Source organism: Equus przewalskii, chromosome 11, assembly GCF_037783145.1.
Source record: "Equus przewalskii isolate Varuska chromosome 11, EquPr2, whole genome shotgun sequence".
Lineage (NCBI taxonomy): Eukaryota > Metazoa > Chordata > Mammalia > Perissodactyla > Equidae > Equus > Equus przewalskii.
Window position 1 is genome coordinate 15,356,269 of NC_091841.1, and position 22,842 is coordinate 15,379,110.

At 36.7% G+C, this 22,842-nt stretch overlaps 1 protein-coding gene and 1 long non-coding RNA gene across 2 annotated transcripts in view; one reads left to right on the forward strand and one right to left on the reverse strand.

Annotated features, from left to right (window-relative positions):
* The window catches only part of LOC139074345 (uncharacterized), a 52,827-nt gene that overhangs the window by 11,822 nt on the left and 18,163 nt on the right, over positions 1-22,842 (forward strand). The gene's annotated exons all lie outside the window — the stretch shown is intronic.
* On the reverse strand, positions 6,861-8,051 carry LOC139074580 (olfactory receptor 4C11-like). The gene is made up of 2 exons (XM_070566027.1): positions 7,351-8,051; positions 6,861-7,074 (listed from the first exon to the last, which is right to left on the reverse strand). The coding sequence occupies exons 1-2, from the start codon at positions 8,049-8,051 to the stop codon at positions 6,861-6,863; spliced, it is 915 nt and encodes a 304-aa protein (XP_070422128.1).

Genomic DNA, 22,842 nt, shown 5'->3' on the forward strand with positions numbered 1-22,842 from the left:
GAACAGAGAAACGAAGTTGAGTAAGCAAGGGAGTGCTCGTGACAGGCATTGAATGTTAGGTAGAAAAATTCAATTCTGTACTATATCAGTAGGGGGTCACTCTAAGTTCCAAGCCATAAGGACAGATGGGGCATTAGATACTAGTTAAAGTAGTGGCTCTCAACTATTTTTAAACATGAAATGAAACATCTCTTTAAGGAAATCTCACCTAGAGTCATAAATGATTAATGCAATTAAGAGATAAGTGTTTGTGTGTGAAAAGGACAGAGTCCCTTTTGTTGTTACTCATCTAGTGAACCATTCTTATACTGCAAATGAGGAAACTGAGGCTCAGAGATGCCAACAACCTACCCAAAAAACAGACTCATTAGTGACGCAACCTGGAATAAAACCAGCTTCTCATTTCCTGACTCCCAAGTCAGTGCTCCTTATAATTCTTGAAAGAAATATCTCAGTTCTTGGATTAGGAGGGGAAGGATGAGATTAAGTAACATGAAAAAGACGGCATTTCCATAGTCCAGGGGATGCTTTTCTTTTAGTGTAAGGTGTGGGGGTGGAGGCAGGTTGTTGAATAGCAAGAGTGACTTCTCAGCATGCACAGAGTTTTATAGTCCAAACATCAATTGAAGCTATGCTCTTTGCAAAATTTCTAAAATGTGGCAGCCAGCATCTGCTTAAAAGTCTCAAGTAATATGAGATATGTTTTCACTGTAGCTTTTCTTCTAGGTTGCAACAGTGACTCTCCTGAAACACCACATATTCTGTTCTTCTCCTCTACTGTGGTGAAACATAGTAGTTAAGAATTTGAGCTGTGTAATCAAAATGCCAGCTTCACAGCACACTAGTTATATAATCTTACGCAAGAGGTTTAACTTCCTAAGACCTCAGTTTCTCCTTTTTACAAAGGGAACAGTAATGGTATCTGCTTTATAAGGTACCGTAAATGTGTGAAAAACCCCAGCACAGATCATAGAGCCACCTACTCAACCTGAAGCTGACTACAGATGCATAAATGAACTACAACCCAGCTGATACATAGAGTAAAAGACAACAGCAAAATATTGTTTCATGACACTGAGATTGTGTGTTTATTTGTTACACAAGAATAGCTAACAGATGCAGGAATTCATAATGAGAGCTATGATTATCATTGGTCTCAAGAAATTTAAGTTGGGATCTTTCACATGTTTTGGGTTCAGCTGGCTATGATGTAATCTAATATGATCTTGGTTGGGACAACAGTGCTCTCTTCCTGGTAGTCTGTCATGCAGCATGCTAATCTGGGCTTGTTCTCATGACAGAGGTTTCTAACAGAGCAAATGGAAGTCAACAATGCCTCCTGAGGCACAAGCTCAGAACTGGCACTCTGTTCGTGTCTACCATGTTCTATTAGCCAAAGTGACTCATAAGGACTGCCCAGAGTCAGAATGAAAAGGGAAAATGGAAAGAACACATATTCTGAGTCAGAAAGTTATAGAAAATGGTGATTCAGAGATACATACTGACAGTCATGACATGGCATGTTAAGGAGCTCAGATTAAAGGCCTCAAGCAATCAGTTGAAGTCTCCATAAGATGTATAAGTAGAAAGATCCAATAGGCTGTCTGGACAAAATGAAAATCAAGAGACAAGTCAGTTTGGAGATCTAGATTTGTTGAACAAAAGTGTGTAAGTGTTAGCTGAAATCAGGAGTGTAGATGAGATTACCCAAGTAAAGCATGTGACAAGATTAGAAGAGCCAAGAATAGAACCAAGGTTTAGATTGACTTTGAAAGATAGAAAGTTATTATAGAAGAGATTATAAAGTGGACCAAAAAGGAAGATTAGAGAAGTAAGAAGATAATCAAGAAATCATGACATGATGGAAGTCAAAGAAGCAGAAATATCAGGGAAAAGAAAGTGGGATTGCTCTGGAAAAATATGATTTGAAAAAAGGTCTTTAAATCCCATGCCCTTCCATTCCAACTTGAAATTATAAGAGAAATTTGAAACAGCAAAAGTCTGTCATTAGAGCTAGAACTAAGGCAAGAACACCTATATATTTGACAAACTCTAAGGAATGCCTTAAGACATAGGTTTCATGACAAGTGGGGCCCTGACTCTCTTATTCAACTTTGTATCCACCAATCACGGAACCTAGAATGTAACTAATACACAATTTGTTGAAAGAAATAAAAACAAAGAAGGAAGGAAAGGAACCACGAATGAAATCAGACTGGAAATGATTCTGAGCAACAATAATTAATGTCCCTGCCTGAGAAAATATTGTGATGTTGCATGAAATCAACAGAAGATACCTGTCTGAATGACACTAACACCTATAATTTTGAGGTGTGGAAAAACATAAGGTGATCAGCTCATGGAAACTTCCAGTAGGAATTCTTTTCTCTGATGTAGCCAGAAGCATTGTTAACAGTAGATGTGAGAGACTATATCCAACTGAATGTTAACGGTAGCAAAATATCTTCCTGATGGAGAGTGAATTTTCAATGACACGGTATAAAATTGCATCAATAAGAATTGATTCTGCTTAAAAGGACATCCAAAGCTGCTACACACTGTGCATATAGGCCCCACATCTAAAGAAGCACCGTTTATATCAAGGTCTCCTAGGTTTATATATTTATCACACTAGGGTTTTGACAGACGGCAGTGAAGGGTCTCATAAATGAGTAAGTACATTATGACAATTTTCTGCTATCTGGAAGTAAAACATCTTGAGGATGAAGCACATTTTCCTAATTTGTAGAAAGTCACCATGTGGACAGGAGGCAGCCATGGGAACATCTGCTGCCATGGGTACCTCAGAAATCAGTTGTGAAAGTGAGTAAAGCAGAGTGATACAAATCTGGTGTACATGCTTTGAGTTTGTTTTGCCTGTTGTGTAATCATTTTTTTTTGTAATAAACCCACTCTTTTCACACTCTTAACCACGAAGTTGAATCTGTGTCTCCATCCAAGCTCCAAGAGTAAGCTTATGGTCAAGGCTAGGAAAATCAGAGAATCCTATTTTTATGACAACAGTGATGGTTTCAGGGAGGGGTACTTGACCCATATAAAATGCAATCTCAGTATGTGCTTTTGCTGGAATTGCTGGGTAACAAACTCCTTTCTTTCTTGATGCAGTTGTTAAGTATGCATTTTTATACCGCAGGCTAGCCTAGAGGCCCAGGGTACACTTAGGCCACAAGACACTGTTATTATTCCTTAACTGGGTTCTACTTCTTCAAACACTTTCTAGCTTCTGATCTGATCCTCTCCTTCTGATTCATAGGATGGAGAAAGGAGGAGAGTGAGAGATCTCTGCAGTCTTCCACAGAACTCTGTGACTGGTTGTCATTTGCTGGGATCCTACACAGCCCCTTAGTTGTCCAGCTATTTGAAGTGACTGGTGCCAAAATTACTTCAACACTAACTACCCCTGTTGTCTGTTAACACCCTAGTAATGATTTTCTTTAGGATCCTAGAGGTTCTTTTCCTGTACAGAAGGCTCACAACTGAATACAGAGATGGGGGAATTGAAAACGGCTACCTCACCATAGAAATCACAAAAAAAAATTTAGAATAGCTGTCTTAGATCTTCCATGAAGCGACTTTGTAATTTAATTTATTCCCCTGATCCAAAGATTGATTTTCAGACTTCCTTTCCTTTCTCCCATTCTTATGCTTGGAAGGGTTCCTCCTCCCCTTTCCTCATTAATCATTCGTATAGTCGGTTTCTGCCCAATTCCCTTTGTAGTTTTCACTGTTTACAAATAAGGTTTAATTGTACACACTTTTCCCCATAAAATGTATCTTTTATGTGACTACAAGCAAATTTTTCTCAAATTGGAGTGATGTACCATCCTTTTCTAAATGAAAATATATTATCTTGAAGTCCAGTGTTAATACAAACTATTTATGAATTAACAATTCTTATGTAAGAAGGTGTTATAACTGAAATTTTGACTAAACACAATAGATGGGAAATTACAAAGTGTGGCCAAATCACCTATGCCTATCTCTAAACCAAAGGAAATGATAAAGCTAAGTCCCCCACAACTAGATAAAGGTTATAAACCTAGTCAGAGTGTAAAATGGGAAAGTCGTTTGTGAGACCATCTTAGGGGAAATTACTGTAGAGATATGTCTGCCTCTCACCTCAAACTTAAGACATAGGTGTGTCTGTGCATGCGTGTAATGGAGGGGGATTTCAGAGTGTCATTCTGTGAACCTAGCATGCAACTCTCCATATTGGTGGGACCAAGGGACCGAAATCAGAAAAGTCTGGGCAGGAACAGAGACAGGTTGACTTACTGATGGACTCAGGTGAGGGTGGCTGGTTGACATCAGCCCACATTAACAGTGTTTCTACATTAATGGTACTCCTGAGGGGCAGAGATGCATAGGTGTTTCTCCATGCACAGCCATAGAGGAGCCATAGAGGATTTTTCTAGGGACCTGTACAGTAGGGTCATTTGGAAGGACACAGAATTTTTAAGGTAACCACTGGCTTTCTAAGGGCTAAGCAGGGAGTCACCAGTGATAATAAGGGATAGACATGACCTCCTACATCAAGGACACTAGAATTAGAGGGCCTAAAATGCCCCAAAAGGAAGGGAAATAAAAAACTTTCAACATTTGCTGGGCCCAGAGACAGCAAGCCAGCATTTTAAGACACCAGTTCAAGTAAGATCTTTCTGTCCCCTGATAGCCTCTCCCACCCTCTCAAATTGAGTCCCTGTCTTAAATTTAAGGGAATCTTGACTCTGTGTTATCTTACAATGAGAATAAAATTCCTGAAACTATCTGAGTTTTCATTTAGGCACAGATAAAAATTTTCTCCCACTATATTACATTTGGAGGAACAACAAGAGATAAGAACTAAAGTTTTATTTTGATTATGTCATGGATACTTAAAAACCAATTACACCTAATTATAATCTTCATAGGACTAGATTCAAAATGCTTTAAAAATGCAACTGTAAGATGTAAAATTAGGAAAATTGGGAATGTTTATTTGGAGGGGCTGTGAAACAAAATTGCCGCTTGTGAATATGGTACTGAGAACTCTGAAAAATGTGATCTTTGACACCTAAATATTTCTGCTGCTACCATTGTCTATATTGGAGCTATTGGGAATCTTTTGTGCAATCTAGTAACATTTTGTCTTCAGTTAATGGAAATTGACTACACACTTATGAAGTTTATCGTGTGCTTTTCATATCAGCCTATATCACTTAAAGTAATACTTCTTGGTGCCAATTTGATGGGAATTATAAACTTAGGTACTAAAATAGCACAAAAATACTTCTTATGATATTATCTAGTGGTGCTGGTGGTGGTAAGTGTATATTACACATACAGATTGGATTATCTTCAGAATGAAAATACACATTATAAAGCATTTTCTGGAGGGTATTATGCTTAGTGAAATAAATCAGACTGAGAAACACAAACACCATATGATTTCACTTATATGCGGAATATAAACAAACACATGGACAAAGAAAGTAGTTCAGGGGTTACCAGGGGAAGGAGGGTGGAGGGTGGGCACAGGGCGTGAAGGGGAGCACTTATGTGGTGACAGACAAGAAATAATGTACAACTGAAATTTCACAAAGATGTAAACTATTATGAATCTCAACTGAAAAAAATAAAAATTTTTTAAAAATCATTTTCATACTAAAACTAAGAGTTCAAAGTTGAGAAGCATTAGAGCTGACTTTTCAATATCAAGTTCTCCCAAGAAATCTGAATTTGGGATTTTGAGATACCATGAGGAACAACAAAAAATATATGCTTCTTTCCTAATATCCAAATAAATACGATAGCCAAGGAAGCAAAGCTACACTAGGTCAATGACACAGGAATATCTTGAAATATCGTTTTTTTTCCTGAAAATGTTCATATAGCCATGAGTGATTCTCAAATACAAGGAATATAAAACTCCTTCTCTCCCACCTGAATAAAATTATTATTTTCCTTTCACCTTTTCTCTCTCTTCATCACGCATTGTTATTTATTCTCCTCTCTTCCTGTTACTCACTCTTCTACGTATGCCTGATGCCAAACTCTCTTATAGCCTCTTCCCTCTAATTTGTGAAGAGCAATGTGAAAGACCCCAAATGGCAACTGCCTGGTGATATTGCCTATCATATCCAACCATGAGACTCCTTCCATCACCGCTCACGATATTTTGAGAGGCTTTCCAGTGACAGTCTAGGTTTTCAATGATATTTCCAGCTTTCATTGGAGATTGAGAGTCCATCAATATAGATACTCCCAGTGAGGCAGGCTCAGACATAGATTTCCAGAGTACCATTTTCTCAGAGCATTTTCTCTGATCCTCAGGTTGTCAAGACAGCGACCTGGATTCCGTAAGTGTCCAGTCTTATATGGATTAGCTCTTATGACCACACTCATAAGGACTAGAATAAAATCTAAAAAAGAAGAATTGGTGAATTGGTTGATGTGCGCACACCCACAGAGTCATTTTGTCATTATTCAGTGTATTAATATGTCCAGATTTTGATAGAATTCAAGTAAGGGTCATCACAGGTTGTTCAAAATGGTTAAAGACTTGAAGTAATTATATTTGAATGCAATAGTCTCCGAATAAGGATACAGACTATATATGTGTATGTATACTATATATAATATATATTATACATAATATATTATATATAATATATGAGTATATATGTACATATATTTGTGTATATGTCTGTGAATATACGTGCATATATATATATACTTCCAAAGATTTCTTAATTATTGGTGTTCCAGCAAGAATATTTTCTCTTTCCTGTCCCTGAGACAAAACTAAGCTGTTAAGGAAGTTTATGTTAGGATCCCCATATATCATTGATCAACTGAAGTCATACTTTGCTACACCATAACTTTTTCACGGCATTTTTCATTTCTACATTCCTCAGTGTATAAATCAGAGGTTTGAGCAAGGGTGTCCCAATTGTATAAAACACAGCCACCATCTTGCCTATTGGAAATGTGGGTGGTGGACATGTGTATATAAATATACATGGGCCAAAAGATATGACAACCACAATAAAGTTGGAGGTGCACGTGGAAAGAAATTTTTTGTTTTGTTTTGGTTTTGGTTTTTTTTTGAGGAAGATTAGCCCTGAGCTAACTACTGCCAATCCTCCTCTTTTTGCTGAGGAAGACTAGCCCTGAGCTAACAGCTGTGCCCATCTTCCTCTACTTTATACATGGGATGCCTACCACAGCATGGCTTTTGCCAAGCAGTACCATGTCGGCACCTGGGATCCGAACTGGTGAACCCCAGGCTGCCGAGAAGCAGAACCTGCAAACTTAACTGCTGTGCCACCAGGCCGGCCCCTGGAAAGAGATTTTTGCCTTCCTTCTGCACTGTGATTTCTCAGAGATAACAAGATGGCAACATAGGACATAAGCAGAATTATGAAACTCACCATGCAGATAGCCCCATTATTAGAAACAACTAGCAAATTTGTCATAAATGTGTCCATGCAGGTAAGTTTCAACAAGGGCAGCAAGTCACAGAAATAGTGGTCAATCACATTAGGGCCACACAAGGGCAATCTCAAAGTCAGGAAAATCTGTGCTGAAGAGTGGATACGAGATCCCACCCAGGCCGTAATCACGAACACAACACAAACTTGCTGGCTCATGGTGGTTGCGTACCACAAGGGCTTACAAATGGCTGCATAGTGATCAAAGGCCGTGAGGATGAGCACAAAGACCTCTGTGAAGCCAAAGAAATGGACTGCAAAGACCTGAGTCAAGCACTCATTGAAGGAAATGGTCTTCTTCTGAGAAAGGGCATCCACAATCAATCTGGGGGCTGTGGTCATAGAGAAGCAGGCATCAGCAAAGGACAGATAGAATGGGAAGAGGTACATGGGACTCCCAGCAGTCCTACTTGTTTTAATAGTCACTACAATGAGAAAGTTCCCCAACAATGTCACAATGTAAAGAACCAAGAAAACCTCAAATTTCACTTTCTGCTTTCCTTCATCCCATGGGTACCCAAACAGAATGAATTCAGTCACACTGTTATTCATCACCATACTAGAGTAGGTAAGATGCAGTTGACAAAGGATTAATCTTCAGAGAGAAGAAAAGAAGTGATATTTTAGGAAGATCAGTGGCCTTAACTCTGAAGTCCTTGTTTCTGCACCATCTTGTTACCTCCAACTACCTTTAACCCCCTATGAAGTTTTGTAAATATACAGATGTCCAAGCCTCTCTCAGATCTATCTGCTAATTCAGAAACACATTGCACTGGGCCAAAGATTTTGCATAAATAAAAAATAAATGTCCTTTAAAATTTTTGATTCCTACCAAGATTGAGAACTGTAGAACTTGTACCATTTTGGCAAGTGATTTAACTGCTTTGAAATTTTAGCCTTCATTCAAAGAGTAGAGTACAAATACTTGCACTTTCTTATTCTGAGTTTTCCTAACAATTAAAAAAAAGGACTTTATACCCACACACATACATAGGTATATTTCATGTATTATGCATCTTATACATGTACTTTGAAATCTGAACAACGCTATTTCAACATAATTAAGCACTAATGTTGGAGAATCCCTCCTGAAGAAAATGTTCTCACTTTGTTTCACTCATTTTTGTGCCCTTTGTCCCTGACTCCTTCAGGGATTTGGGTGAAATATGCTTTACTTTGACAACCCTTTACCTATGCCTCTTGTGATATAACAAATGTCTGGACCTTGAGGTTGTGTTAATTTGGGAAACTACTCTTTATCTCTTTACTGTACTCTTGAACTTATCCCATTAGAATATTGAGCCTCTCTGCCTGTGAATTTGACCCGATATAAAATTTCTAACATGCCTATAATATAAGTAGTGTTTTTAATCCTATATGTCCCTCTTTAAGCTGAATTCCTCAGGGTACTTCTTCTAAAAACATTATTTAAAAAAAAACATAATTCCAACATAAGATTTTATGATTTTTCTATTTCAAGTCCTTATTCATAGCATATATTCTATGTGACTGAAATCATCATATACTGTCATTTTCTGTTTTGATTTTTACTTACAATTCTTACAGTATTTCTTCCCATGTTCTTATAATTTCCATATGTTTAGTTATCAATTTAATGGTGTGATAATATATAAATCTTATAGGAAGCATTTATTTAACCATTTGCCCATTGAGATATTTACATAGCTTCAATTTTCACTCTCATAAATATAATTCTACAAAAGCTTTAGAATAATTTCTGAAGTACAATAGTACTGCCCTAAATGCTAGAGATTATCATTCTTATTGATAAGTATTTAAAAAGTTTTTCAATATTTTGTACTCTTTTATGAAACATTTTTATTATAGAATAATTCTTGATCATCATAAAATACTAAAACTAACCAGAAGAATGTGAGAAGAAAAATTAAAATCTCTATTCAAGTTATTTTAATCTCTAATTCTACTCCACAGAAGTAACTAAATTCAGTTTATTGTATGTCCTTCCAGAAATGTTGTATATTTGCATGTGTGTGTATCTCTATATCATTTTTTATATACAAGTATGACCAATATTTCAAGGTTGATGGTTTTTCAGAAAAGCTGATGAACATACAGACAAGAAAAGATTATCTTGTGATGTTATGTTATTATCGCACTTGGTTAATAAGAAAAAACCTGTATTTTTATAATATACATATAAATTTTTATTACCCACCACATTTTACATTTTTAATGAAAACATTGCCCTTAGGAGAATCTTTTATCTTTTTTTAACTCATATTTTTCAATCGATATTTTTACCTAGGATGCATATTAATTTAGCAAAATAATTACAATTCTTGGTGTAGACTAAATTTGCTCGAGTCAGATGGCATGGGTTCAAAGCCCAGTTCCACTATTTACTAGCTGCATGATCTTGAGAAAGACACTTTAGACATAACTGTGGTTACTATACAGACAAAATGAGAAAAAGATGTAGCTCATAATAAGAGCGAAGTAAATCTCAACCTCTGCTACTTCCACTATTATGATTTTGCTTTTTCTCTTTTGCTATGACTTTTTTCCTTTTTATAAAGTCCAAGCTGTCAATTTCCCCATTTTACTTTAGCCTATTGTTTCAAGATACTTTAAAATTATACTATTTATTCATATCTCTTCCATAACTCCATAGTTATCTTTCATTTCAAATATTGAATCAAAATTCTCAAGTTATTGTGAATAGGGAAAATATTCCTCTCTTCCCAATAATTTAATATAAGGTTTAAGATAAACTTAGATAAGATCATTAATTATGTAAGTCACTATGTGATTGGTTTTAGAAGAGTAGAAACTGTCTGCAGGGAGAAGAGTACAAATTTCCTAAAGGTAGATAAATTAGTATTGAAAAATTCAGAATTATGTTAAAGGATGAACTATAACATTAACTGAAGAGAGTCAGGCCCCAAACCAGATTTTTTGAAATGCAAATATTCAAAAGCAGAGCTAGGAAGTAGGTTAGCACAGAGATCAGAGCATAAAGTCTGAAGCCACACTGCCTAGATTCACACCGCATCCAACTCCCCTTCATGATGTGATATTTACCAAGTCCCTTGACACCTCTGTGCTTCATTTTCTCCACTGGAAACATGAATAATAAAATAATCTACCTCTGAGAGCTGCTATGAAGGTTATATAATTCCATACGTACAAAGCATATGGAAGATACAGGTATGTAGCACCTGTATCTGGAGTGGTGACATTCATTATAATTTTTAGTATTGTCTTTTCAAGAGGTACTTTCCATTTTTCAAAAATATTAATTCAAATTGTTCGTTTATCTGTAGTATGGTGGTACAACAGTCTTAAAACATTGAGTTATTTTGCTGAGTGGCTGAAATCTTATTAACACTGTGGATCACACTTGTTTTCTCATGGTGATCCAAAGCTAGGAAAGACAATTCCAAATATCTTTTTTTTTTTAAGATTTTATTTTTTTCTTTTTCTTCCCAAAGCCCCCCAGTACATAGTCGTATATTCTTTGTTGTGGGTCCTTCTAGTTGTGGCACGTGGGACGCTGCCCCAGTGTGGCTTGACAAGCAGTGCCATGTCTGCAACCAGGATTCAAAACAACAAAACACTGGGCCGCCGGCAGCAGAGCACACGAACTTGACTACTCGGCCACGGGGCCAGCCCCCAATTCCAAATATCTTTAATAAATATTAAAAAATAAATTACAGGTCCATAGAAATTTCAATCTATGGCACCCATGTGAGAGGAAAGTAGAAATCAAATAAGTCCTTGGCTGTGAAAAAGTATAGGACCCAGACATATAAAATCAGAGGATTAAAGACATTTGGGATGAGAGAAATGAAATCAAACTTTTAATGGACATGATAGGGCAAACTTTATGAGGCAAATAGCAAGAAGGTCAATATGAAACCTCTAGTTTAGCCAGACTCAAAGTTCATAGTAGAAAATCTTGGAAAAGAAAGTTGTTCTCCTGTCTGAAGACCATGAAAGCCAGACTATGAAATCTAAATATATTTTTATTGGTAAAATATAAAATTTGGAGGCAAAAAAACATGAGAGCAACTTGTATTAACATTTATTCAGTACTGGGTAGTGACGTCAGCATCATGGCAGAGTAAGCTCGGATGGGACTCTCTCCCTTCTAACATACAACAAAAAGGAACAAGCATATTCCAACAGAAAATATCCTAATAGCACAGGAATCCTCGGAGAGTCACAGCAGCCAAACAACAGGGTGGAGAGGCTGGAGCACCTCTCAGGGGAGATGGAAAGGGGTAAGAGAGAACTTCAATCACTCCCCTAAAGACTGGGATTGCTGCCGCGGGAGGCTCCATGAAGGAAGGAGTGGGGGTGGGGCCACATGTCTGCAGGATCATCCTGGACTCCCTACTGCCCTTGAAGCCTAGAGGGAAGCCCTCCAGTGAGGCAAAAGCTTTCACATGGGGTGACCTCATTAATCCAAGACTCCAGGAGACCAGATACAGAGAGCTGATAGGGAAATCCTGGTCTGCATGAAAGAGAAATCGCCGCCCCATCCTGTGCTGTGTCACGCCATCTCAGCAGAAAGTGGAGGGCTCAGAATATGCAGCTTTTGACCCCTCCCATCTAGTGGCAATAGGCTGTAACTGCAGTCTAATAATATCACAATGAGGAAAACCTGTACTTCCAGCACCAGGCAATTCATCAAATCTCCAGACCAGAGGGAAAACAATAAATACCCAGAATTATGTCCTGAGGACTAAGAAATAAATGACAATGAATTCAGAATAGCTATCGTCAAAAAGCTCAATGAGGTAAAAGAGAATATAGAGAAACAATTCAACCAGTTTAAGAGCTACTTCACAAAAGAGATTGGAACTATAAAGAAGGGTCAATCAGAAATACTAGAGATGAAAGACACAATGGAAGAGATAAAACAAAATACAGATTCCCTGAATGCTCGTGTGGACACCATAGAGGAGCGAATTAGCATAATGGGAGATAAACATGTTGAATTGCTCCACACAGAGGAGGAGAGAGAACTGAACCTAAAAAGAAATGAAGCAAGTCTCTGAGAAATATCCAACTCAATGAGGAAATGAAACATAAGAATTATAGGTATCCAAGAAGGTGAAGAGAAGGAGAATGGAACACAAAGCGTGCTCAAAGAAATAATAGCAGAGAACTTCCCAAATCTAGGGAATGAGAGAGAAATGTGGGTGGAGGAAGCTTTCAGATCTCCTAGATTTGTCAATGTAAAAATACCTACTGCAAGGCATATAGTAGTAAAAGTGGCAAAAATGAATGACAAAGAAAGAATGCTCAGGGCAGCAAGGCAGAAGAAAATAACCTACAAAGGAACCCCTATCAGACTTTCAGCAGATTTCTCTGCAGAAACCTTACAAGCTAGGAGAAAATGGAAGGACATGTTCAAAACTTTAAAAGAAAATATCTTCAGCCAAGAATACTCTATCCGGCAAAAATATCCTTCAGATATGAGGGAGAAATTAAATCCTTCTCAGACAAACAAAAGCTAAGGGACTTCATAGCCACAAGACTCCCCTACATGAAATCATCAAGAAGGCTCTCATACCTGAAAAAAAAAGGGAGAAAGGGGTCACAAAACACAGAGTAAGGAGACAAATAGAATCAGAATAGGATAGCAAATATTCAACTATAGCATTAGGCTAAAGGGAAGGAAAACACAAAACAAAGACAATCTTGTCACTTTAACCACCAACTCAAAACACAAGTTGGAATAAAATATAAGAATAATAACTTAGGAGGGGAGGAGAAAAGGGACTGAATCGGCTTAGACTAAGGAAATAAGAGGCCATCAGAAAATGGACTATGTTATGCATGAGATTCTGAATACAAACTTCAGGGTAGCCACTAAACTAGAAAGCAGAAGAGAGACACAAAAAATAAAGAAAGAAAAAACTAAGAAATACAGCATAAGAAACTGCAGAAATCAATGGGTAGACCAAAACACACAGGATGAGAAACAAAGGAAATGCAGGAAAACTGGAAAACGAGTGACAAAATGACAGTGTTAATCAATAATCACCCTGAATGTAAACTGACTGAACTTTCCAATAAAAAGACACAGAGTGGCAAGATGGATTAAAGAACAAGATCCAACAGTTTGTTTCCTCCAGGAAACACATCTCAGCTCCAATGACAAATACAGGCTCAGAGTGAAGGAGTGGAAGATGATACTCCAAGCTAATGGCAAACAAAAGAAAGAAGAGGTTGCAATACTTATATCAGACAAACTAGATTTCAAGATAAGGCAAGTAAGAGAAAGAGGGGCAATATATAATGATCAAAGGGACTCTACATTGAGAAGAAATAATGCTTATAAATATCTATGCACCCAACACAGGAGCACCAAAGTTCATACAGCAGCTATTAACAAACCTAAAAGAAGACATCAAAAATAACACAATAATAGTAGGGGACCTCAACAGCCCACTCACATCATTGGACAGATCATCCATACAGAAAATCAACAAGGAAACAATGGAATTAAACAAAAAGCTAAAACAGTTGGACTTAATAGACATATATAGAACACTTCATCCAAAAACAGCAGAATACACATTCTTCTCAAGTGTGCATGGAACATGCTCAAGAATAGACCATATGTTGGGAAACAAGGAAAGCCTCTATAAATTAAAAAAAAAATTGAAATAATAACAAGCATCTCCTCCAATCATAACGCTCTAAAGCTAGAAATTAATTATAAGAAAAAGGGTGAGAAAGGGGCAAAGATGTGGAGACTAAACAATATTCTATTGAATAAGCAATGGATCACTGAATTAATTAAAGAAGAAATCAAAAAATATCTAGAGAAAAATGAAAATGATAACATGCCATACCAACTGATATGGGATACAGCAAAAGCTGTATTAAGAGGGAAATTCACATCACAATACAGGTACACCTTAACAAACAAGAAAAGTCCCAAATGAGCAATCTCAAAGTACACCTAACTGAATTAGAAAAAGAAGAACAAACAAAGCCCAGAGTTAGTAGAAAGAGAGAAATATTAAAAATCAGAGCACAAATAAATGCTATTTGCTGGAGTCCTGCCCCTGCTGAGTCCAGGTTCCTGAGGGATGGATGGCGGTGGCGCAATGAGGGAAATGAAATGGACGTGAGACTTGGGTTGGTGTTAGCAAGTCCAACTTTACTAAGCACAAGTGTCGTTTTTATATTTTTCAGGATTAGTACAGAAATAGCTCTACAAATATTCTCAGAGAGATAAGGAAGTAAAAAACGAACACAAGAATATTTATTAGCATTCTATTCTATAGAGCATAAGGTTAATGATCGTCTTCTCCACAAGTAACTAGTGTTTGTTGTCTCTAAGCTAAAAGAGATAAGTACCTTGACATCTGTTGTAATTCATGGTAAAGTTAAATCAAAGAGAGAAGGTCCAGGCCTCCGGACAGGACAGCATTCCATCTGTTTACATCCTCAGGAGCCATCCCTGCCTCTCTCAATCATTTACGCCATTAGTGTAGATGGTTAATGGGAACAAAAGGTGACTCCAGGGTGTCTTATCCCCAGGGCTATTTGGATTCTCAGCGAGCAGTTAAACATCTTTACATTCCCGTGCTCTTTAGGGGGTGAAAGCACCCCTTTGTCTTTTAGATTGCAGAGCTCACAGTCCCTTGAGCACACTGCCCAGAGAAAATATCATTTTGTTAGTAAAGTAAAGGGCTGGAAAGCTAAGCTAAACTATATATCTTCAAGAATAAAAAGCAGAAATAAGTATAGTCATAACCTTGATAGAAAGCATGCATACATTTCAGAAAATATCAGGGGTGTCGGCTGGCCATTCTTCACCAAGGGGCATCCCTGCACCCCTCGGCCCTCCTACTCAGCAATTATTTATTATTTATTGCTTTTAGGAGAAAACCTCTGTAGCATTTTAACAGAAAGCAGAAGGTCAAGAATAATATATAGATACTTCTTGATCATCCAATTAACCAGCAAACTTGGAAAGATGATGTATATATATTTAGACAAAGAACTGGAGGAAGAAGGAAACATTAACCAGATGGAGGCCATAAACCTAATTCGACATCTTATCTGGGCAGGATTCCTTTCTGCTTGTCTCAAAAGGGACTGTGTGCTCCTCCATTAATTAACTGCATCAAACGAAATTAGCTCTCAGAAAAATATCTTGAAAGTTACCTCCAGGTGGTCACATTCTCTTACCATATTTAATTCTCCTGGGAGGCAGTGCCTCCCAAGCAGCCACCAAAAGGAGTGAAAACTGGAGGTTAAGAAAGGAAAAGGAATGAAGGGCAATTAGAAGCAGCACAGGTTTCAGAACTATGTGAGGGTCCAACCAGTTATTCTTCACCAAAGGGCAACCCTGCACCCCTCAGCATTAATCAGCTGGACCCTGTCACACAGCGGATCAAATGATGTAGCCACAGCTCCCGGCAGCTATTGAAACAAAAAAGATTGAGAGGATCAATGAAAAGAACAGCTGGTTCTTTGAGAAGATAAATAAAATTGACAACCCCCTAGCCAGACTTACAAAGCAAAAAAGAGAGAAAGCTCAAATAAACAAAATCAGCAAGGAAAGAGGAGAAATAACAACAGACCCCACAGAAATACAACGGATTATAAGAGAGTACTGCAAAAAAATTTATGCCAACAAAATGATAACCTAGAGGAAATGGATAAATTCTTAGACTCTTACAACCTCCCAAAGCTAAGTGAAGAAGAAACAGACAAGCTGAACAGAAAAATAACAAGGAAAGAGAATGAAACAACAATCAAAAGCATCCCAAAGAATAAAACCCCAAGACCAGACAGCTTTACTGGGGAATTCTACAAACATTCAGAGAAGATTTAATACCTGTCCTTTTCAAGCTATTCCAAAAAATTATGGAGGATGGAACACTTCCTAACACATTCTATGAGGCCAACATCACTCTGATACCAAAGCCTGACAAGGATAGTACAAAAAAGGAGAACTACAGGCCAATATCGCTGATGAACATAGATGCAAAAATTCTCAACAAAATTTTGGCAACCCGAATTCAGCAATACATCAAAAGGATCATATATCATGATCAAGTGGGATTCATACCAGGGACACGGGGATGGTTCCACATCCACAAATCAATCAACGTGATATACCACATCAACAACTTGAGGAATAAAAACCACATGATCATCTCAATAGATGCAGAGAAATCATTTGACAAGATCCAACAGCCATTTATGATTAAAAAAAAAGAAACCTCTTAACAAAATGGGGATAGAAGAAAATTACCTCAACATAATAAAAGCCATATATGAGAAACCCACAGCCAACTTCATACTCAATGGGCAAAAACCGAGTGTCATCCCCCTGAGAACAGGAATGAGACAAGCATGCCCTCTATCACCACTCTTATTCAACATAGTACTGGAGGTTTTGGCCAAAGCAATTAGGCAAGAGAAAGGAATAAAAGAAATCCAAATAGGGAGTGAAGCAGTGAAACTCTCGCTGTTTGCAGACAACATGATCTTATATATAGAAAACCCCAAATAATCCATTGGAAAACTTTTAGAAATAATCAACAACTACAGCAAAGTTGCAGAGTATAAAATCAACTTACATAAATTAGTAACATTTCTATACTCTAATAATGAACAAACAGAAAAAGAACTCAAGAACACAACCCCATTCACAATCAGAACAAAAAAGAATAAAATGCCTTGGGGTGAATTTTACTAAGGAAGTGAAAGACCTATGCAATGAACACTACACAAATTTCCTGAAAGAAATTGATGACAACATAAAGAGATGGGAAGACATTTCATGCACATGGATTGGAAGAATAAACATAGTTAAAATGTCCATTCTACCTAAAGCAATCTACAGATTCAACGTTATCCCAATCAGAATCCCAATGACGTTCTTGACAGAAGTAGAACAAAGAATCCTAAACTTCATATGGGGCAAGAAAACACACCGATTTGCTAAAGCAATGCTGAGAAGAAAGAACGAGCTGGAGGCATCACAATCCCTGACTTCAAAACATACTACAAAGCTACAGTAATCAAAACAGCATGATACTGTTACAATAACAGGTATACAGATCAATGGAACAGAATTGAAATCCCAGAAATAAAACCACACATCTATGGACGGCTAATCTTTGACAAAGGAGCTGAGGGCATACAATGGAGAAAAGAAAGTCTCTTCAACAAATGCTGCTGGGAGAACTGGACAGCCACATGTAAAAGAATGAAAATTGACCATTCTTTTTCACCATTCACAAAAATAAATTCAAGATGAATCAAAGACCTAAAGGTAAGACCTGAAACATTAAGGCTTCTAGAAGAAAATATAGGCAGTACACTCTTTGACATCAGTATTAAAAGGATCTTTTCAGACACCATGTCTTCTCAGACAAGGGAAACAATAGAAAGCATAAACAAATGAGACTTCATCACACTAAAAATCTTCTTTAAGGCAAGGGAAAACAGGATTGAAACAAAAAAACAAACCACTAATTGGAAAAAAAAATTTGCAAGTCATATATCCGACAAAGAGTTAATCTCCATGATATATAAAGAACTCACACAACTCAACAACAAAAAATCAAATAACATGATCAAAAAATGGGCAGGAGACATAAACAGACATTTCTCCAAAGAAGATACACAGATGGCCAATAGGTACATGAAAAGATGTTCATCATCACTGATCATCAGGGAAATGCAAATCAAAAGTACACTAAGATATCACCTTATACCCATTAGAATGGCAAAAATAAGCAAACAAAAAGTAACAAATGTTGGAGAGGTTGAGGAGGAAAAGGAACCTTCATACACTATTGGTGCGAATGCAAACTGGTTCAGCCACTATGGAAAACAGTATGGAGACTTCTCAAAAAGTAAAAATGGAAATACCACATGACCCAGCCTTCCCACTACTGGGTATCTATCCAAAGAACTTGAAATCCGCAATTCCAAAAGTCCCATGCACCCCTATGTTCATTGCAGCATTATTTACAATAGCCAAGATGTGGAAGCAACCTAAGTGCCCATCAACTGATGATTGGATAAATACAATGGAATACTATACAGCCACAAAAAACGATAAAATCGTCCCATTCACAACAACATGGATGGACCTTGAGGGAATTATGTTAAGTGAAATAAGCCAGATAGAGAAAGACAATCTCTGTATGACTCCACTCATAGGTGGAAGTTAAACATGTAGACAAAGAGAACAGATTAGTGGCTACCAAGGAAAAGCTGTGGGGAGTGGGAACAAAGGGTGAAGCGGTGCACCTACCACACGACTGACAGACAATAATGTACAAGTGAATTTCATAAGGTTGTAAACTATCATAATCTCAATAAAAAGTTAAAAAAAACTTTGACAATGGAGAGTACAATGTCCCCATGGTTTATAATCACAAGGTTTATGATTTTAAGTTACTTAAAAAATAATTGTTTTAAGTGAAATGCGTTGTATTGGATTGAATCCTAGAGCAGAAAAGGGACAGTAGTGAAGAAATTAGTGAAATATAAATAAAATGTGGTGTTTCATTAAGAATAATATATCAATGCTCATTTTACCATTTTGACGACTGTGAGCATGGTAATACCAAATCACAATATTAGGGGAAAATAAGTGAGGAGTGTACAGAAACTCTTTGTACTATCTTTGCAAATGTCCTGTTACTCCAAAATAGAAAGTTAAACAAAAATAATATAGTAATTGTTCAGTTTCTGCTATCAAAATGTTAACAATCCCATCTTCACCACTTAATTTCCATGTGTCATTGAAGAAACCACTAAGCCTCAGCATCCTCTCCCATAAAATAGATACAGTAACACTTGTCCAAGCTGCCTGATCCATTAAGAGTCAAATAAGACAATTATTATAAATGTGCTTTGCAGTGTATAAATCAAAAGGAAGATATGAAATGTTGGTGTCAGCATTATTTTTAAGAAGCGTCTACACATACAGTGAGCTAGAAAATTGAATACACCATAAAAATAAAATATTTATTGTTAAAATCATGGGTTTTTTAATTATACCAATTCTAAAATTGTAATGAAGCTGCTTCATGAATCTAATATTTTGGAAAATATTTTACCAAATCTTTCCAGAATCATGAACATGTTTGTATTCGCTCTCCTAGTAACCCCAATCCTAAAAATTATTCTAAAAGTGAAATGAAGTGTTAAGTTTCATAATGGAAAATTATGTTGTTTCACTTATAATAACGACAATTTAGAAATATCTAAAATGTTTAATAAGAGGAAGGTGTTTATGTAAATCAGACTACTACAACTTAGCAATGATACTGTGAATAAAATATTAATATTATGACTACATAGATGGTAAAGCATTTTTATAATATGTTAAATGTGAAAAACAAAAACTTGCAATAACTACAGATTTGTACAGACATTTTAATATCATTTTAAGATCTAGAAGGGAAACAGTAGAAAATAGTGCATGGGTGAACTAACATGACAACATAGCACAGAATCTTAGACTAAAATTTTTAAACTATTTCAAAACTTCCATGATTAGTTGTATCATGGACCCAGTCCTCCCTATTCTCTCACTTTGATCAATTTTAACCTCATGTACTCCTAGAGGAAGCATCTTATTCTGTTCATATTTCTCCCAGAAGATTCCATGGTCTTTTCTTTCTTGATAGCCATACTCTTTAATATGCTGGAGCTGCAGCAGAGGTTGCTTGGGGCTCCTCATGGCCATGAACTGTGGGCTCTAGGCCATCCTGTGGGGCTGTGACCTTGGGGATTTTGCCTCCTCACTATCCCCAATGCCCACTATTTCCTTCCCATTCATTTTGGCAATGAACTAATTCTAGCATCAATTGTTCTGAAAATAATAGAAATTCCTCATTCAACTTTGAAGTATGTATAACATTCAAAACTATATGAAGAATTAATAATAGGATTATTATCAGTAGTGATTTTTAATTATATTTCATGCAGTAAATTTTAGATGAATTTATGTGTATGTACATATGTCACATTTGCATACATTTTTCTAAATAAATATTGTTATTACAAATTAAAAGAATAGATTAAAATCTCATTCTTGATTACCCTCCCTCTGGTAAATTCTTTAAATCCACTGTATTTTTGACCCAGGATTATTATTTACCTCAGCCATAAAAATTTTTTCTTTGTCTATCTAGCTAAGCATATTCTTTTCCATGACAGTCTGGAAAACATGTTCTCTTCATATTTCAGATCCTTTTGTCTCCCCTCAATATTGTTCTGCTGTGCCCATCCTGATGTTTTAGATTAAGAAGCGGAATTTTCTAGGGTTGTTTAAAGATTTCTGATGTAGGAGCATGGTAATTCAAGTGCTGTTTACCATTTTCAGAGTCATCAATATGTGATATAGCAACTAATATTTCCATATTATTTCCTCAACATCTTAAGCTTAATACTCTTACTATTTCTTACTAAAAAAAATAACTTTTCTCTATTTCCACCTGTGTCTCTCCTGATGGAGGCCTGACCTTCTCTTGTCAGTTATCTTAGTAATGCGGTTCATTTTAAAGAGAGATACAAGATCACAACAACTAGAGTTAAAGCAGTTCAGAACATCAGCCATTTACATATTCCGAACAAGTCTGATGCAGACATCTAATGCTATTTATGACATCAAACGCACTTAGAGAAAATTAAGTGGACATACATATTTGTAATAACAAGACTCTGATCTGTGACTTAAGTAAATCACTCTTTCTTATCCTTAATGTCCTTCCCTGTGCAATTCCTTATGGTTTTGTCATGGAAATATTAATTGCTATATCACATATCAATAACTCTGTAAATGGTAAACAGCACTTGAATTACCATGCTTTTACATTAAAATTCTTTAAACAACCCCAGAAAATTCCACTTTTTAATCTAAAACATCAGGATGGGCACAGCATTAGAGGAAGGATAATAAATGAGAATATATGTAGAAAAATTAAGTAAAATGCTATTAGAGAGCTAAGACAAAAATATACACTTGTATTTCGTAGTTACTTGGATTTAACTTAAAGTTGAAAAAGTGAAGATGGGTCTAATTTCATTAAACTTCAGGTAATACGTATACTCCTGACCCCCCAAAAAAGTTTACGTTCTAACAGCTGCTGTTACTTGAGGACATACGTGTCAAGCACTATCCTATCGACTCCACATATATTATTCATTTCCAAATCCTTTGAACTTGATAATATTATAATTCCCATTAAAAAATGAAGATTCTGAGGCCAGAAAGGCTATGTAACTAGCTGAAATGTACTCAGTTAAGTGATAGATGCGTGCGTTGCATTAAACTTGGTAGCCTGAACCACCCATACTTTTAAGTACAACATCACAATTTAAAAGGCTCTTTGAAAATGCAAAAATGCAAATTATGTATCTCACCATGTGCCAGTTCCTTAACAATTCTGGTAACGGCAATCTGCTATTCTCTATGGATAAAAGTCCATTCAGTGGCTGGAAAACTGTGAAGTATGTCTCCAAGTCTTACTTCTGCATCTAAGAGAGACTGGAAAAGCATCTCTGGCAGATGAGGTAAAGAGTGTTCCCCACTGCTTCTCAAGCACCATCTTCAACATGGTCTTGGGGAAAAAAAATTCAAGAAGCAAAAGTTTCCTCCTTGATTTCCAACTGGAATTTAAAGAGTTTTCTCTGAGAGATCATGATTCTGTAGAATTGCCTCTCAGTTCCCCTCAGGGTTTGGAAATTTCGCATCAGCATGACTTTCCAAGACACACCTATCTGTGGTTTGACTTGCTCAAAGGTTTGGAAAATTTTTATCTCCCCAACCGATTAGAGTTTTTTCCTTTTTCTTTCTTTTTAACTCTCCTGGGTTTCTATTTGAAGATGCTTTATTTCCCTTCATATTCTGGAATAGAACACCACAAATACTGGGAGGGGATAAAGTGTCTCGGTGCAGTACCGGGGTAAAATGCCTGTGTACTCATTAGATGCAAGAGCTGAGCTCTAGGGCACGGCTCAGCATCAATCCACAAGGACACGTAATGTTTGGGGACTGGAGTAGCAATAAGTGCTTGTTAACAAATTTTATGTATAAATGTGCAAAGATGTATAGGTTCCTAGTGTTCTTTTTTCCTCTCAGTACCTGATCTTGATATGCCACGACTTTAAAACTAAAAGCATAATTTCTAGATATTAAGGAATTTTTCTCTTTTCACGTTTTTGAAAAGAAGGAACCACAGGTCTGTTCACTCTGATAGAATGTGGCATTGGGATTGAAGCTTGAGGGAAAACTTGGACTAGCTTATGAGGTCTCTTCAGAGAGGGTCCACACCTAGGAGTCTGTCCCTCTATACACTCTTAT